Raw genomic sequence first — 19010 nt, forward strand, 5'->3', positions numbered from 1 at the left:
TTAGAATGTAAATACGCACTGTAACTATTAGTAAGTACATGGACATGTAACTTTAAAGAATCAATATAAAGAATTATTCCACTAATAAATTTTAATCAGGATTATTCTTACACGTTTTACCTTTTTAAAAATTAAATACATGGCGAGTATTTTGTTCGCATTTAAATTTCATTTTGTAGAAATGCTCAACTAGAGATAATAACCGAATAAAGAGAATATTAAAATACTGGATGAAACAAAAAAAGACCGTTCAAACTTTCTAGAGGTATAGTAACTTTTGAGGTCGTAATGAACAATTTTTATTATGAGACCAATGCTGAAATCGGGAAAAAAAATTAGCTGTTCTATAGAAATGAGCGGCAACATGACAGTCGAAATATATGAAATGGACATTTTTTTTGCTTGTTCAGCATTTGTCCCACAATAAATCTTGTTCATTATGACCTCAAATAACGCAAGCATTGCTCTCGACTGGAAACCGCAGAATGCAAGCCGTGGCCCCGGGCGCCCTGTGCACTCATGGAAGCGGTCCATCGAAAATGAGCTACGAGCGGCTGGTTTGAGCTGGAGCGAGGCCACGAGGGTCGCTGAAGATAGGAAGGCATGGCGCGAGCTTGTGAAGGCCCTTTGCACCTCTGGGGTGCCTTAGGACTACAACATCATCATCATCCTCCTTGCGTCATCCCGGCATTTGCCACGGCTCATGGGAGCCTGGGGTCCGCTTTGACAACGAATCCCAAGATTTGGCGTAGGCACTAGTCTGATCTTCAAACCCAAAGGGTAACTAGGCCTTATTGGAATTAGTCCGGTTTCCTCACGATGTTGTCCTTCACCGAAAAGCGACTGGCAAATATCAAATGACATTTCGCACATAAGTTCCGAAAAACTCATTGGTACGAGCCGCGGTTCGAACCCGCGACCTCCGGATTGAAAGTCGCACGTTCTTAGCGCTAGGCCACCAGCGCCTTACGACCTACATCATCTGTCTAAAGCAAGAGTAAATAGGTATCTCATCGTAGACCGCATCATCACTTACCATCAGGTATGATCGTGGTCAAACGTCTACCTATTCATACTAAAAAAAAAACATGACCTCAAAAGTCACAATCCAAAGTATGAAAGTCCTTGTAATATCACCGTGTAGATATTTATTACACGTGTTTTGTCAAGAGTAAGTAAAGAGATAAGGAAGGTGTCACTTGCAGATGAGAAACAGGAAGATTTGGTATATTTAGAATCGAAATTCGAAACACGTTTTGTGATCACATCCACGTTTTCAAAGAGATTATTGTCTTTACGTTTATATGTATACCGCAGCCTAATACACAAATAATGAACCCTTTACCTGTCATGTCGTACGTCAAAAGCGTCGTAATTCAAATAGGTTCAATACTACTACATCTTCCTTCTTATAACGAATTAAGTTAAGAAAAAAACGAGCAAATAATTGTGTTATATTAATGATATTTAAATTTTAATTGTGTAAATTATTGTAAATTTTGTATATTATTTTTGACTTGTAAAATGTACTTTTATTTTATCAATAAATTCTGTATTCTGTAGTAACAAGTACAAGAACAATATTAAACAAGAAAATACAAACATTATAAAAAATATAACATAACATCTTCCTTGATACTTAGTAAAATACAAAATACAACATAACATTAATATACTTATCTCCTGTCAGTAAAAATAATTAACAATGAATATCGAAAATTAGTCAAAACTAAATCTTTGTGGCGGACGAACTTGTCTTCCACTTCTAGTGACGATACCACTACCACCTGGTTCGCGTTCACCCTGGGGTGATCTAGGAACTGGACTTAGATTAGGTGTTGCGTCTTCGTACGCCTCATCTGAGTCTGTAAGAACAAAATCTAGATCACTATACCTTTGAGTGCAGACCATCGGAGTTGCTGTAGACGCACCTTCGTTCCGCTGTAAGATTTGAGCTCGTTTTCTCCGATATGTTCGACCGTTTTCTGTGGTAAGCCAGTAAGAACGGTCTCCGCGAGCAACTCCTACGACTTTGGCGGGAACCTGACTTTGTTGTCACGCATGCGCACGGACTCATCTGGTCTGAGCTGGGGAAGGCTCCTGGTACCACGATCGTAATATTCCTTGATTTTAGTAGTTTTTTCTTGCCGTATTTTTTTAATTGTAGCATGGTCCGCTGTTTCCAGTTTTAAGCTGTCGTCTGTACCTGGAAGTCGTGTTCTGAGCCTGCGACCTATCAACAGTTGTGCTGGCAAATACTGCTCTCCAGATATTGGAGTGTTTCTGAAATTAAGCAACGCCAACTGCCAATCAGTGTGATCCTCTTGTGCCTTGGTAAACAGTTTTTTACCGTTTGTACGTTGCGTTCAACCAATCCGTTAGACCTAGCATACAGCGGCGAACTCGTCACATGTTCGAATCCATAGTGTCCAGCAAAGTTACTAAATTCTTGCGCTGAAAATTGGGGTCCATTATCAGACACTGTGGTATCAGATTCTGTGGTATTCCAAACCGCCCAAAAAAGTTTTTCAGCTGATTAATTATAGTTCCACTTGTTAAGCTATTCAAGGGCGCCACTTCGATAAATTTCGAGTAATAGTCTACGACCAGTAAATAATGTTTTTGTTGGAACTCGAAAAGGTCAGCAGCGACCACTTGCCATGGCAAACTCGGCATGGAATGGGGGCACAACGGTTCACGAGGCTGTGCCGCACGATGTCGCTGGCAAGGCTCACAGCGCTGTACCATCTGCTCTATGTCAGCGCCCATGCCCGGCCACCAAACTAACTCTTTAGCACGCTGTTTGCACTTTTCTATTCCCAAATGTCCTTCATGTATGATGGAAAGTATTTTTTTCCGTAGTATTTCGGGAATAACGATTTGCTGATTCCGAAATACTATTCCATCAATGGCGTGAACCTCATTCTGAAAAGTCCAATATGGCCCAGAGATAACATTAGTTTTATTTTTATTATTTGGCCACCCATTGAAGTAATAATCTTTTAAGCGCTGCAAAACTTCATCTTTGTTAGTCGCTTCTCTGATTTTACTAATCTTATCTTTTGACACATTAAGACACTCAATTAAATTGTTCACGTGTATTGTGACATCTGCATGCACGTCTTCATTCGAACCCCGTTCTGACGGAGCACGAGACAACGTATCCGCTAAGTACAAAAGCTTTCCGGGCTTGTAATGAATTTGGAAATCATAGCCGTGAAGTTTCATTAGCATGCGCTGCAGTCTAACCGGGATACTGTTCAGTGGTTTTTTAAATATTGACTCTAGGGGTTTGTGGTCTGTCTCAATACTAACATTATTATGGCCGTAAATGTACTGACGAAAACGTGTGCACCCGAACACAATCGCCAGAAGTTCCTTCTCAATCTGAGCCCAACGCGATTCGGCTGGCGTGAGTGTTCGCGCTGCGTAGGCTACAGGCCGCCCTTGTTGTAATAAAACAGCCCCCAGACCACGCGAACTCGCATCAACTAAGACTGTCACTTCTTCGCCTGGAGAATAAAATCTGAGTACCGGTGCAGAGCAAATTTTATTCTTCAACTCATCGAAAATTCGTTTATGTTCCGAACTCCACTGGAACTCACAATCTTTTTTCAATAAATCACGTAGTGGAGCAGCGACGTTTGAATAATTTGGTACGTACGAGTACGAGATAAGTAATTTGTTACGCCCAAGAATCGTTCTAGCTCTTTTCTGTTTAAAGGTGAAGGCATGTCACTAATTGCTTTAACTCGCTTTAGGTCTGGTCAGGGAGCGTCGCATCGTGTTCATTTTTTGCATCAAGCTTAGAAAAGTATTTGGCACCATCCATTTCACTCGCGACCTCATCCAGTGTTGGCAGTTGAAAGTGGCTTCTGCGTACAGTTTTATTCAAATGCAAAGGATCAAGGCAAATACGTAACTTCTTGTCTGGTTTCTCCACAATAACTATAGGCGATACCCAATCCTCTTCACGTTTTATAATATTCAACTTTACCATTTCGTCCAGTTCTTTTTTCAGACGAGGTTGTAGACACAACTGTATTCTCCTGGAAGCCGAAATGACAGGTGGTACTGTTTCGTCAATAGAAATTTTGACAACGGAAGGCGGGCAGCCTATACCATCATAAATTGAGTCATCTATATGCAATTCTTCAACTCTTTTAATGAGTTGCAGGTCAGTGCATGCCTTCCGCCCCAAAAGATTATTACACTCCATGTCTAGAACATACACCTTATGCACACAGGTATATAGTTTGCATTTCATATCTGCCATAAAATATCCTACAACAGGCAGACGGTTATGACTGATTTCTCTAAGCACTGAATTATTTTTACGCATTATACGTGTGTCAAAGCCCGCCTGTTTAAAACACTTCAATGACATTACAGATGCGTCAGCACCGCAATCTAATTTAAACTTTACTGGCACATTATTAATTAAAATGTTTTCGAACCATGGTAAATCATCACTGTCCATCACGTTAATGTAGTGTAGTTAATGTGTAGTAAAAACTCACCCTCGTTATTTGAATATTCCTCACCGTCTTTTCCATCAATCGCAACCTCTTTTATCAACCTCTCGCGGCAAGTCTTAGCAAAATGTCCAACTCGCTCACACCTGAAACACGTAACATTATATGCTGGACATGTGTCATTAGCGGCGTGCCATCCCCCGCACTTGCCACACAGATTCGCGACGGCCTCGGCCGGCAGACGTAGCGCGCGTGAATCCGCCGTGACCTCCGCGTCCTCTCGTTCCACCACCACGCATTCTCGTCCCGAAGCCGTAGCCTCTACCTCCCGGAGCGCCGCGTCCACGCGCCAGTTCTTCTAATGCAGGGGAGGTTCTGTGTTTGTACTCCGACACGCTGCTGCTTGCATGCTGGCTCGCTCAGCCGCGCGACAATATACTATGGCCTGTTCCAGATTTAATGAAGACTTAGACAGTAATTTTTCACGCATGTGGCTGTCCTTTAGGCCTCTTATTATCTGCGTTAAAATTAGGCTATCTTTGAGAGTACTAAATTCGCAACTTTTACTTTTAATTTTTAAATCGCTCAAGTATTTATCAAAGGAATCGTTTATTTGATAAGTCTCAAAAAACGTGTGCCGTTCAAAGTTAACGTTCTTCTTTGGGTCAAAGCGTTCTATAAAAGCCTTTACTAGCTTGTCATAATCGGACTTGTCATTCGCGCATTTCTCTTTGGAGGAAGCCGCGTCGCGCCCCGATGCGACTAAAAAATAATCGAAGGCCGATTTCCACTCCCTCCAGTTTACCACTGTGTTACCTTCTTCCTGTAACGGTTCTGGTTGCTGAATTGCCGCAAACACACCACTATTATTTTGTGCCATATTAGCATCTATTTGCTAGAAATACAGCATCACTCGCTAAATATTATTATTATTATGGAACAGGTGGTAAATCATCTTCATCACTAAATACATCCACTTTTAACAGTTTTAAAGCAGAAAATTTGACTTTATTCAAGGTCAAATTACTTTATCCACTAGTGGATAAAATACGTTTTTACCCGCTGGCATTAAAGGACAAAACACGTGTTTCCGAGCTAGTGAGGGGAAAAAATATTTGTTGAAACTATAATTATTATAGTTTCAACAAATATTTATGTTAACAAACTATTATAGTTAAAGAAATAAGCTCGCCTTTGTACATAACCATTATTAAAATTATCCGCTATACTTTTTTTTTTGTGCAGTAAAGTGTTTACTACTACTACTACTACTACTAATTCTTAATTAAATAGAGTTCAATATCATATCAGTCATAAATGTCTTAGTATACAGTAAAGGGTTAACAAGTATGACAGCATGTGTCAGATTTCTTGATATCTAATCTGAACATGTAATTTTTTTACTCTCTATTGTATTTTTTTCAGGCTTTAGAGTGACTATTCACTGTGTTTAGATATTTTTCAGCTCTTCAAATTTTTTATCTCTTCCATATTATCTGATATTGGTCATATTTCGTTTTAACCCCCGACGCAAAAACGACGGGTTGTTATAAGTTTAAGTATAAGACGTGTCTGTCTGTCTGCCTGTGTCTGTCTGTGGCATTGTAGCTCCCGAACGGATGAACCGATTTAGATTTTATTTTATTTTGTCTGAAAGCTGAGTTAGTAGGGAGTGTTCTTAGCCATGTTTCATGAAAATCGGTCGGGGGATTTTTCAAAATTTTAATTTTGTGGTTAGGTTATTTGAATTTGATTAAAATGAATGCTTACCTCCATAGGTTTCGCAGCTAAGTTCCAACGTCTCGCCCTCATTGTATGGTTGCAGGAGGCGCGTCTGGTCTTTGGTCTTCGTGTCAACTATCGCTGGTCGGTTTGGGGGCGCTGGTGACAAAAAAAAGATTATTATATTAATAATTCTTTGTTTCACAAGGGGGCAAAGTAGTTGTTTAACCGCACGTGCCAATGTTAATACCTGAGCAAGCGAAAGATTCCAAAAATATACATACATACATACATACAATCACGCCTGTATCCCATAAAGGGGTAGGCAGAACACATGAAACTACTAAAGCTTCAGTGCCACGCTTGGCAAATAAGGGGTTGAAAGAAAACGGAACTGTGACATTGCAGTGACAGGTTGCCAGCCTCTCGCCTGCGCCACAATTTAACCCATATCCCATAGTCGCCTTCTACAACACCCACGGGAAGAAAGGGGGTGGTGAAATTCTTAACCCGTCACCACACAGGGTAAAAATATATATTCAAAAAAGTGGAATCTTGAGCGTTGCAAGGGTTTCAAGCCACGAAGGTTAAACAAACTTTGCCACCGAGTGAAACACAAAATTTTTCACCACACAAACACGAACAAAATACTGACTATAAAACATCAAATTAAATCAAACCCATCAATTTATTCAATATTTATGATTAAAAAAATCATCATTTATAGGTAAATTCTACCAGCCAGCTTAAGACATCAAGTTAAAATTTGTATGAAATTACTTTGCACTCTTGTGGGTAAAATGCAATTTTGCTATATGTTTTCGAATTGCAAAATAAGCCTTTAACAGTTGATGTGGTGAAAAATAATATACAGGTTGTTTGGCACATGAATCGACAACATTTTTGGGGAGTTTGTAATGTCATTGACGGTTCTGGAAATATGTACGATTTTTAATTTTTTGCCTTATCCACAGAATATATAATAGTACAAGTACAGAAGGCCCACTGCTTTGATGTTCACGAAATGCCGCCTTTTTAAATACCTACAAAATTCTTACAAAGAAACGAGCTGCACGTGCGCGGCGTCCGGTGATAGGGTTACCAATGGATCCAAACGAATTAATACTCACATAAAATGTTATACTATTATATTCAAGTCTCGGGTACTTCCTAGGTATATATACTGTATTTATATATTTTTGTTCAAGTTCCAACATCACAAGCCTTATTGAACTTTTCCGTGGGACTTAATCAGTAGTAGATCTAAGTAAGAATGTCTTATGGTATTTATTTTATTAAATATGTCTATTTAACTAAGTATTATTAGCCATCCCACACGCGGACATCGCTTAAAAAAACCTCGCGGCGTAAAGTGACAAAAGAAAGTGCGAACGTGCATTCCGTGAGAACGCGCGCCACCCCTGAGTAGGCCGCGAACTCGCGGCCGCCAGGATGTACTTGTAGCGCGGCGATAGAATGGCGGAGTGAGCCGCCCCTGCCTTATCTCTAAATTAAAGTAAGGTTAAATTTCAATTCAGTTTATTTGTAATAAAAAAGACCCATGTGTTTGTTTTATGCTATAATTTATAAGACTATCAAACAAATTGCGGTGCGCATTTAACACACAAAAAAAAAATATGTGGTTAGCTATCACATTTTAAATGATTTAGGAAGAAAAATAAAAAGAATCTTATGTCCAGAACCGTGGCCTCTACGACCAAGGTTCCAAGGACGAAATGGAAGGAAATGACATCACAAACCCCCCATAAAATTGTGTCAATTCATGTACCAAACACCCTGATGCATAAAAATCAATAAAATTTTACATGACAATAAGTCTTTTTTTTTGCTGGCGGTCTCATGAAGTCATGAGCCCTTAAGGACCACGCGAAGGATACGGGCAGGACTTTCTCATGTGCAAAACTTGTTGAACGAACATGAAAACTGGTTGCTTTTTCTCTCAGTGCGGCGAGAGGAAAGGGGTTGATGTAATCATCATTTAGAATTGTCTAAAACCGTCATCACACATTCAATTCCCAAATTCTAATTACCTATAATGAAACTGGACACCTTTCTGCTTGTCTCTGGTTAGATGTTAAGAATATTTCACCGTTTGATCTCAAAGCATTAACTCCCAGGAATAATACGCTAAATTCTACAAAACGCTTTGTTCCGTCGAGGAACAGAGATTTTTAGTTTTAATTTCTTTTCTTGATATAGTTAAATAGTTATTTCATTTTCATACATACAAGGCAACACAATTTTGAAAGAATACTTGTTTCCATGTATATGTAGCACAGTTTTTTGGAGCTGGCAATTACAGAAGTCCCAAAGCGACTTTCCGGTGCCCCACCACGCCACCTGGCGGATATATAAAAAAAACTCTCTCTTCGACCGTGCGAGCGCCATGATCTGCGCTCCCGTTAATACGAATTAAAAAATAGTTATCGGTGCACCGGCGCGACATAAACGTGAAAATTGACATTTTAAGTGATATTCCGACCAGTGACCTAAGCTTCCGTTTATATGTGACAATCGTTTTAGTGTGAGGATTTTCCCAAAGTGTTTCCACGTGGCCCCACAAGCGCCTCTGGACAAATGTAAGTAGCCTCACCAATTAAACGCCGCTACATATAGTTTTTTGATCCGTTCGATCCGGATTTTTCTTTCTCACGTTGTGTTGCCCGTGTATTTTGCGGTATTACGTACCCATCATTCCAATTACATACGTTTGTAGTTCAATTTTTCATTGTAATTTCCGCCATCTTTGCTCACGGCAAAATGGTACCGAATCCTACAGACGGTGTCGAAACCGACACATCGTGTATGACACAAGATTTATTCGAGCGAGATCTAATTCTCGACGAATTAAAACGAACATTACAGTTCGCAGCAACGAATATAGAACAATTTCGTTCAAGAACTTCCGATTTAACAGCGCACCAGCGAAAGTTTACCAAAATTCAAACTAAGATCGAAAAGGCATTAATTAAGTCTAATAGCTTCAACAAAGAAGCCAACATTAAGATTCGAAATGATTTCAACGATTTATATTACGCGATAGTTACGCATTTAAATAACCTAAAGGAGGTAGATGTAGAAAAGCGGCGAGCGAGCCGCATTCCTGTGCCTAGCCAACACGACACGTTTATGAACGACCGTCGAAACTTGCCTAAATTGTCGCTTCCTGAATTTCACGGTGAACCTACGGGCTGGCCCGCCTTTTTCGACTTATTTCAATCGTTGGTCCACAACAACAATGCCTACACTGACGCGGAAAAGTTTAGGTATTTACTACTTTCGGTTAAAAACGAACCATTTAATTTAATTAAATCAATTCCCATAACGGAAAGTAATTATTCAATTGCGATCGATGTTCTAAAATCCCGTTATGACAACAAACGCATTATTGCGTCACAACATCTAGATAAATTATTCGATATCGATTCTTGTTCCGCGCGCTCATCAGTTGTTGCTATGCGAAATTTGCTTAATGTTTACCACGAAAATATTAAAGCACTTGAAGTTTTGGAGTTTCCGGTTAAAGAATGGGACTTCGTTCTGTTAAATTTATTATTACGTAAAATTCCCGTTAATACGCGAAAAGAATATGAACGTTCTTTAACCAACCCAAGTGAAATACCTAAAGTCCAAACCTTAATAACATTCTTAGAGCGCGAACTTACGGCGGAACAGATGATTACAGTTTCCCATATACAGTCCACAAAAAATAATTCCTTAAGTACAACAAATAAAAATAATTTAATTTCAAATCAAATTACACCTAAACGGGTTTTAATTACGAATACGTCAGACCAAACTCGACCGTATGTCGATACGAATAAGGTTCGATCTTGCGTGAAGTGCAAAGGCTCGCATGCCCTTCACAAATGTTTGGAGTTTTTAAATTTGTCTACTAAAGATAGATTCACATTTGTTCAAACAAATAACATTTGTTGTAATTGTTTATGTTCCAGACATGACTTACGTAATTGTAAATCAAGTTTTAAGTGTCGTAAGTGCAATAAGAAGCACCACACCTTAATTCATTTAGATTCGGACCTTACGCGTACGCGACCCTTCCCGGCGAACAATGAAGCCGCGGAACTAGTTGCCGTCTCGCTCGCTCTAACGGAGCAGTCGCAGCCCGGCGCGGGCGCTGTCCCGAGCCCATCAGCTGTTCACGGCGTGAATCAAAATAATCTAGGTTTAGGTATTGAGCCTCATACGGTGTTACTGTCAACTGCGTTGGTTGACCTTTATTACGAAGGTAATAAAATTGCTACAATTCGTTGTATGTTAGACGGGGGCTCACAAGCAGCTCTTATTACTGAATCGTGTATGCAACGATTAAATTTACCGCGACGAAATGTCAGCGAGCCGTTGGTAGGTGTCGGTGATTTACCGCTCAACCCTAGGGGTACCTTCGTGTGCTCAATTTCGCCCAAGGGCAAACAAAGTCCAAGTATTCCTTTGGAGGCTACTATTTTGTCAAAATTAACCCGTCAAATGCCTAGTGTACCACTAGCACCGTACGGGGAATGGCCTCATTTGCAAGGGCTCGCTCTAGCCGACCCTGAATTTCATAAACCTCAGCCGGTTGACATGATACTTGGCGAGGACATTTTCATGGATGTCATTCGCGAGGGTATAGTCAGGGGTAAACCTGGCACACCCACAGCAATCAATAGTGTATTTGGTTATTTACTAGGGGTAAAGTCAACTTTACTTCTAATATTTCGACTCCACGCCATACTTGTTTTACGTCGTTCGACAACGACAATCTCGAGAAGTTTTGGGAGCTGGAGTCAGTTCCAGAGATGCGGAGTTACACTCCCGAAGAAAAGCTATGCGAATCCTTTTTCCAAAAGACGCATACGCGCGATGAGACAGGGCGATACATAGTTGCTCTGCCATTCAAGCCCGATGCACCGCCCCTCGGCGAGTCTCGGCAAATTGCTCTAGCACGTTTCCACAAACTGGAATACCGTCTAGAACGAAACCCCCAGCTGAAGGCGGAGTATCACGCGTGCCTCCAGGAGTATGTGGATCTTAACCACATGGAGCTCGCGGACGATAACCCCCGCTGGCGCGAGTTATTACATCCCGCACCACTCGGTGTCGAAGATTTCCGACACTACCCGAACTCGTGTTGTCTATGATGCTGGTTGTCGCACAACGAGTGGCTACGCGCTCAATGATGCGTTGCTAAAAGGGCCTAAGTTACACTTAGACATAGTAGATGTACTTCTAAAATTTCGAGTACATAAAGTTGCATTTTGTTCTGATATTAAACAAATGTATCGGAATATTCTTGTTCGTGAGAGTGATAGGGACTTTCAGCGCATCCTGTGGCGCAAGTCGCCAGAGGAACCTCTGCGCGATTATAGGCTGCGTACCGTTACTTTTGGTATCAGTAGTTCCCCTTATCTCGCCTTGCGCACAATTAAACAGCTCGCGCATGACGAAGCCGAGCGTTTCCCGCTCGCCTCGCCAGTCCTCCTAAATGACGTGTTCGTCGACGATGTGGTGACCGGCGCAGATACCTTAGCCGAAGCCCTCAATCTGCAGCAGGAGCTGATAGGTATTTGTGCCACGGCCGGGTTCGAATTGCGAAAGTGGCAAAGTAACTCGCCAGCCATTCTCGCTGCCACGCGACCGACAGAGTTTCATGGTGAGCGGCGCGAAAATGTTCATTTTGCCGAAATGGAAAATGACAAAGGGGTCAAGGTCCTTGGACTTCAATGGAATCCAAGATCTGACGCATTTAGTTTCAAGGTTCAAAGTTCTTCGCAGGCCTGTACAAAGCGGGCGATTCTTTCCGAAATTGCAAAAATTTACGACCCCCTCGGGTTATTATCTCCGGTGACATTGTTTGCCAAACATTTAATTCAATTGCTATGGTTAGCCAAAATTTCCTGGGACTCAGAACCCCTATCGATATTATTAACTCATGGACGAGTTTTATTAACGAGCTACCGCTCCTATCGCAAATTTCTTTTCCTCGTCATATTTTCAATACTGACGACTTCGATTCAATCGAAATTCACGGATTTGCCGACGCAAGCAAAATTGCATACGCAGCATGTGTTTATATACGTCTGACGGACAACACCGGGCGAGTTCAAACCTATTTAGTCATGGCTAAAAGTCGCGTTGCACCTCTTCGGGTATGCCTTACTATACCTAGAATGGAATTGATGGGTTGTGTAATCCTATCAAAATTAATTGAAAGAGTTATGCATCTTTACGGTGGTCACATTCACCCCGATCAAGTGTACGCATGGTCTGACAGTTCCGTCGTGCTCGCGTGGCTTCAGTCACCCCCGCACGAATGGAAAACGTTTGTCTCGAACCGCACTAGTGAGATTTTGTCCCGTGTCCCGGCGCGCTGTTGGCGTCACGTCCCGTCAGCTGATAACAGCGCTGACCCGGCGTCTCGCGGTCTGCTCCCCGCCGCGCTCGTACAAAATGACTTGTGGTTCCATGGTCCTACATGGCTCCAACAAAGTCACGACTCCTGGCCTATACCAAAACCGGTGGTAAACACGAACGAGGAAAAACGCAATACACATGACTCGGCAAGTCTTAGTTATGCATGTGTGTCCACATTGCCTCCTTCCCCGGACGACGACACTCTTATAACGCGATTTTCGTCGCTAGGTAAATTAGTTCGCGTCACGGCAGTCATATTTCGTTTCTATAATAAATGCAGGAAACATAAACAAACATTCCCAAAGTACGTCACCGTACCAGAGTACAATTTTGCATTAAATCGACTAATATTGATTACACAACAAAAAGTGTTCGAGGACGACATTAAGAGGATTTCGTCAAATAAACTTCCGTCAATTCGTTTGCGGCGTCTCACGCCCATTATAGATAGGGATGGTTTGTTACGCGTCGGCGGACGTATTCACAAATCACTTTTACCTTTTGAATCAAAACATCAATTGATTTTACCTAAAAGACATCCTCTTACAAATCTTATCATTGACGATGCGCATATAAAGGAACTACATGCCGGTTCGCAGTGCGTGCAAAACTCGCTCTTACAGCGATACTGGATTATCTCTGGTCGTGATATTGTTCGCCTCCGCGTACATCGTTGTATCAAATGCTTCCGCGCTCGACCGACTCGCTGCCAGCCGCGCATAGGAATGTTACCCTCGGTTCGGCTACGCCCCGCACGTGTGTTTAGTAAAACGTCTTGTGACTTTTGTGGGCCATTCTACGTACGCGCTAATAAGGTTCGTAATGCAAAAATAATAAAATGTTACGTTGCAGTTTTCGTATGTATGAGCGTTAAAGCTGTACATCTTGAGTTAGTTTCCGAACTTTCCACGGAAGGTTTTTTAGCTGCGTTGCGACGTTTCACGTCCCGTCGAGGATATTGTACGGATATATATACCGATTGCGGACGTAACTTTGTTGGTTGTAATAATTACCTTCAAGAGTTATATATTTTTTTACGTAATGATTCGGTCATGAGTGCCCTTAATCAACAAACTTTAAAACAAGGATTAACTTGGCATTTTCAACCACCTTATGCTAGTCATTTCGGTGGATTATTTGAAGCAGCTGTTAAGAGTTTCAAAACTCATTTACATCGCGTAATAGGTACACAAACGCAAACATATGATTGTATGCACACTTTGACGTGTCAAATCGAAGCTGTATTAAACAGTCGTCCGCTCTGCGTTCTAAGTTCGGACTCCGCGGATCCTTTACCTCTTACGCCGGCCCATTTCTTAATCGGTGAGCCCTTAACGGCCCTACCGGACGTTTCTCTGATAGACGAGAACCCTAATCGTCTTACACGTTGGCGCTGGATACAGCAAGCTGTCCAGCATTTCTGGCGTCGATGGAGTCGTGAATATCTCCATCAACTGCAACAAAGTACAAAGTGGCTGCAAGACCGCGGTCCCGCCGTTCGTGAAGGTACTGTTGTTGTGGTATGCGACGACCACCTGCCGCCGCTGCAGTGGAAACTCGCGCGCGTTCAGGCTGTCCATCCGGGCAGCGATCAAGTTATTCGCGTCGTAACATTGAAAAGCGGGAACACGTTGTTCAAACGACCTGTTGTGAAGGTCTGTCCCTTACCTTTAGAATAAACTTATACAATCGTTACGACTCTTAATGTTAAGTTAAATATAAGTTTCATAAAATATTTTGGTATACTTTCGTATGGTTTCTTTTTTTTATTTTCTTTTAAAAGTCACTCCGTGTCTTTTAAGGTGAGCGGCATGTTCCGTCGAGGAACAGAGATTTTTAGTTTTAATTTCTTTTCTTGATATAGTTAAATAGTTATTTCATTTTCATACATACAAGGCAACACAATTTTGAAAGAATACTTGTTTCCATGTATATGTAGCACAGTTTTTTGGAGCTGGCAATTACAGAAGTCCCAAAGCGACTTTCCGGTGCCCCACCACGCCACCTGGCGGATATATAAAAAAACTCTCTCTTCGACCGTGCGAGCGCCATGATCTGCGCTCCCGTTAATACGAATTAAAAAATAGTTATCGGTGCACCGGCGCGACATAAACGTGAAAATTGACATTTTAAGTGATATTCCGACCAGTGACCTAAGCTTCCGTTTATATGTGACAATCGTTTTAGTGTGAGGATTTTCCCAAAGTGTTTCCACGTGGCCCCACAAGCGCCTCTGGACAAATGTAAGTAGCCTCACCAATTAAACGCCGCTACACGCTTTGAAAACAATCAATTAGAAATTATGGAACCTGTCAAAATGCTCTAAAATTATTCTCGAATTTTGCTTTGATATTCTTAATTATACGGAAATTATTCAGAATTGCTTGGACTTCGTTGAAATGAATATCTTTGAGCTTTGTTCTGGGTTAACCTCGGAATTCAAAGTGATTTCCGAAAGGGATAATTCTGAGTATATTATCAATAGAAGAGTGGTTGTCGCAACACAAGGATAAGTCTGGGTTATTATTTAATAGATTATGATGATAGGCGACGATACATATAATCAGACACAACCACGCGCGGATCCAGCTGCGTGCCCAGGGAGGAGTGGGGGGGGGGTCACGTGGTAAAGGCCCAGGCAAAGGCATACCTACCTAGGCCCCGTTGGGGGGGGGGGTCATGAACCCCATGATCCCCCCCCCCCCCTGGATCCGCGCATGGAAACAACCATGACTCAGTAACAAATATGATTATACCACAAATTAATTTATATAGTAGATCAGACCCTCTAGCACAACTTGCCTTGTCGCACGCGAGTCCATACTTGAAGTCGCGCTTGATGTATGGACTCGCGTGCGACAAGACAAGCTGTGCTAAAGGGTCAGTTGTTTTTGAAAAAATCGAATCATTGTTATTACTCATTCTCCGTGCACCATTTTTACTTGATTCTGTTTGGCCCGATGATTGACTAGTAGAGAATGACATTAGGCTTTAAGTCCACCATTTGTAAATTTTTGCTTTTTTGTAATAAACTTATATAAATAATTCACTCAAAAAAATTACCTCACCGGGATTGGAACTTAGGACTGTTTAGCAGGGTTCAAGGTCGATACTTTTCTGGGACATCAGTCTTCCGTGACCGACCACGGTCAGTGCATTCTAGCCAAAACATACATATATACATACAATCACGCCTGTTTCCCAGAGGGGTAGGCAGAGATCACGGATTTCCATTTACTACGATCCTGACAAACCACTTTCGCTTCACACACTTTCATAACGTTTCTCATACACGCTCGTCGGTTTCGAGTTCTTCTGACCTGGCCTTTTTGCAATATTTCCCCGATTTGATCAAGAAAAGTTCGCCTAGGTCTTCCACTGATCCTTCCACTCTTTTTTCATATACTTTCTTCGTTAATTTCCTCTCTTCCATCCTCTCTACATGCCCGAACCACCTTAACGTACTCATCTCATCTGGCCAAAACGTCAGAAAAAAAAACAAATAATGTTATTTTATTGCGATCGACCCGAGTGAAACTTTAAGAATATAGGGAAAACCAGTCAATCACTTAATATTTATTTGGTTCTTTAGTACTTCTAAAGAATCTTCCCTTAAAATAAACCAAAATTAATCAAAACACGGTGTATAACGGGGTTTTCCTTGTGATTACGTAAAACTCATCCTACACGTGGCATTATTCATTAACTCCATTAATTAGATCACACACCAAAGACTTATAAACTTAATTATAACCAAATAAACCTTTTCGGGAATTGAATTGCCTTCGTACCATTTTAAATTAAAATTGACACGGAGCGTTTTAATCAAGACGAGGTTTATTCATTTAAATGGGCATGATAGAATTTTTAACCCAAAGATTTGTCTGAAACAAATGAAAAATTATCCATGACCCCTCCCTTGGATCCTGATCCTCCTTGCGTCATCACGGCAATTGCCATAGCTCATGGGGGCCTGGGGTCCGCTTTTGGCAACTAAATCCAAGATTTGGCGTAGACACTAGTTTTATGAAAGCGACTGCCGATGACCTTCCAACCCGAAGGGTAACTAGGCCTTATTGGAATTAGTCCGGTTTCCTCACGATGTTTTCCTTCACCGAAAAGCGACTGGCAAAATCAAATGACATCTCGCACAATAAGCTCCGAAAATCTCATTGGTACGAGCTAGGGTTCGAACCCGCGATTTCCTGATTGAAAGTCGCACGCTCCTACCTCTAGGCCATCAGTGTTTTCATCCGCCTTGGCCCAGGGCGGACGCCCTTTGCCAAATCTCGAATTTCGCAAAAATAAATCTAAAATTTAAAATTTATATTAAGCAAATGCAACATCTTTTTCATTTCCTTCTTTCACAAAATTATCAAGCTCTCCATTCATCTTACTTATCCTCCTTCTCAATTCATTACAGCTTGAAAATTTCTCCCAAAACTGCAAAAGGTAGAAATCAAATTTTCATTAAACGCCCACCCAAAAGGGCATTGTAGCGTGCCGTCCAATCAACTCTCTGTTTTTTGTATTTAAAATCAAATACTCTGCCTTTCTTAATTAACTTTTGATAGGGTTTACAGACAGTATTGCGTAAAGTATAAAAAATATAAAGGTATAAAAATATTTAATACTTAGCAACTTTTTCGGCCCTTCATTGGGATTGAAGACATTGATGTTTTGTATTGTAATTTTTTGTCTTTATTAAAAAATATTTTATTACAGAAGTAATAAATTATTTCAAGGTAAGAGGGAAAGTTTGACGTAGGAATTATTTATTTACTAACTGAGGGTCCGTTTAAAGCGACATTGCCTGAAGAAAATACTGAAAGAAGTATGAAGAAAACTTCGAAAGAAATATGATTTTGAAAATGTTAGTTGTTTTCTTATATTATATCTCAGTCTTACCTGTTACTTCCTCTCCCTCGTGATACATATAGACCTATTTTTGCATGGTTTAATTTTATTTAGAGAATCTCACTTGGTTGCCATGAAAACCAGCGCCATGGACTCACGCCACTTAGTCACTAAGATGTAATAGGTGTTTGAATAAATCAAATAAACGTTTTCTTTCTTTTTATGTCTGGTTGTCCCACGTTGGGCGCCAATTTGTTGATTCACAGAATGCCGGTGATCTTCTGGCGTTTACCCGAAGATATATCGAACCAGCGAACAACAATTTTTAGTCTACGGAACTTTGATATCCACCTGCTTTCTTCAGTTTCATGATGCATGCAACTGCGTCGAAATATCGAGCTTGTTAGTTATAGTAAAAATAATAAGCTATAAGGTATAAAATATTGAAATATGTTAAATGATAAATAAAAATAAAATGATTATTATTGTGGTTTTATTTAAAATAAACATATGGGTATGTTTTTAAATTCGTATAACTGTATTTGTACCACCTTTGTACATAAAAACATTATCACTATTAACAACATGTCAAACATGTATACCTACACCTGGTTCAACACAAATCAAAATAACGTAAACAAAGTAAATATATGAATATTCTTTAAAATAGTCTGATGGAAAGAGGATATAACAAAAACCATGTTTATACACCTTAATTTATAAAATGTCTCAATAAGCAGAATTATATTAATACTAAGCAATATTTGAATATTATTATTTTCTTTACTAAGCAATAAACCAATACATGAATAAATAGCAAATCAATATCTACTATAAAAATAATTTCATTAAATCACAGCAATATAGAAAACAATAAAATGAAGCATGATCGTACCTCTTGTTGTCTTGTCGCTTAACCAGAACAAACTCTGCCCGAGAACCGAGCTACCTGGCCTTTTAAAGCCTTTAGAACAAGGAGCAACCATGCTAGTATGACCAGTTATCACTGTTATCAGTTAACCATCTTTTAAATTGATGGACAATACATTATGATCACAATTATCATCTTTACGAAACTTCAAATCACATAAGATATTTGTTTTCTTAGATTACATTACAGTAAAATACAATTAAATTATAGATAGGAATAATAAACACTAAACTGAAACATCAACGTCCAAGTAACCAAATTGTGATACTAATAATGAGGGTAGTTTACAATTCTGAAATGTTACTATGACACAATCTTTAAACATAATGAGGTTTTATAAATCTGTAAGTATGTGTAGGTGTTTGTATTGTATTGTATTATATTAGATAGAAAGCTATTGCAAATATAATCTATCACGGCCATACTGACAAGTACTTCGTTCTCGAAGTACCCAATAAAATAAAAATCTTCTGATAGTGATTGATTGTATTGAATATATAAGTTTTGACCACTTGCCAAGTATCTAGACATGTTTGTCCCATTCACCCGCTGCTTATGAGAAAGACAAACACCAAACAAATGGCCGACCA

At 40.3% G+C, this 19010-nt stretch overlaps 1 protein-coding gene across 1 annotated transcript in view; it reads right to left on the minus strand.

The window, feature by feature from the left end:
• Nucleotides 1-19010, minus strand: part of LOC125232674 (neural cell adhesion molecule 2-like) — a 347116-nt gene that overhangs the window by 160156 nt on the left and 167950 nt on the right. Inside the window, exon 4 of the mRNA XM_048138427.1 lies at nt 6246-6356. Within this exon, the coding sequence (XP_047994384.1) occupies nt 6246-6356 (111 nt within the window). The remainder of the gene's footprint in view (nt 1-6245; nt 6357-19010) is intronic.

The sequence above is a fragment of the Leguminivora glycinivorella genome, chromosome 13, assembly GCF_023078275.1.
Source record: "Leguminivora glycinivorella isolate SPB_JAAS2020 chromosome 13, LegGlyc_1.1, whole genome shotgun sequence".
In the NCBI taxonomy this organism is placed as follows: Eukaryota; Metazoa; Arthropoda; class Insecta; order Lepidoptera; family Tortricidae; genus Leguminivora; species Leguminivora glycinivorella.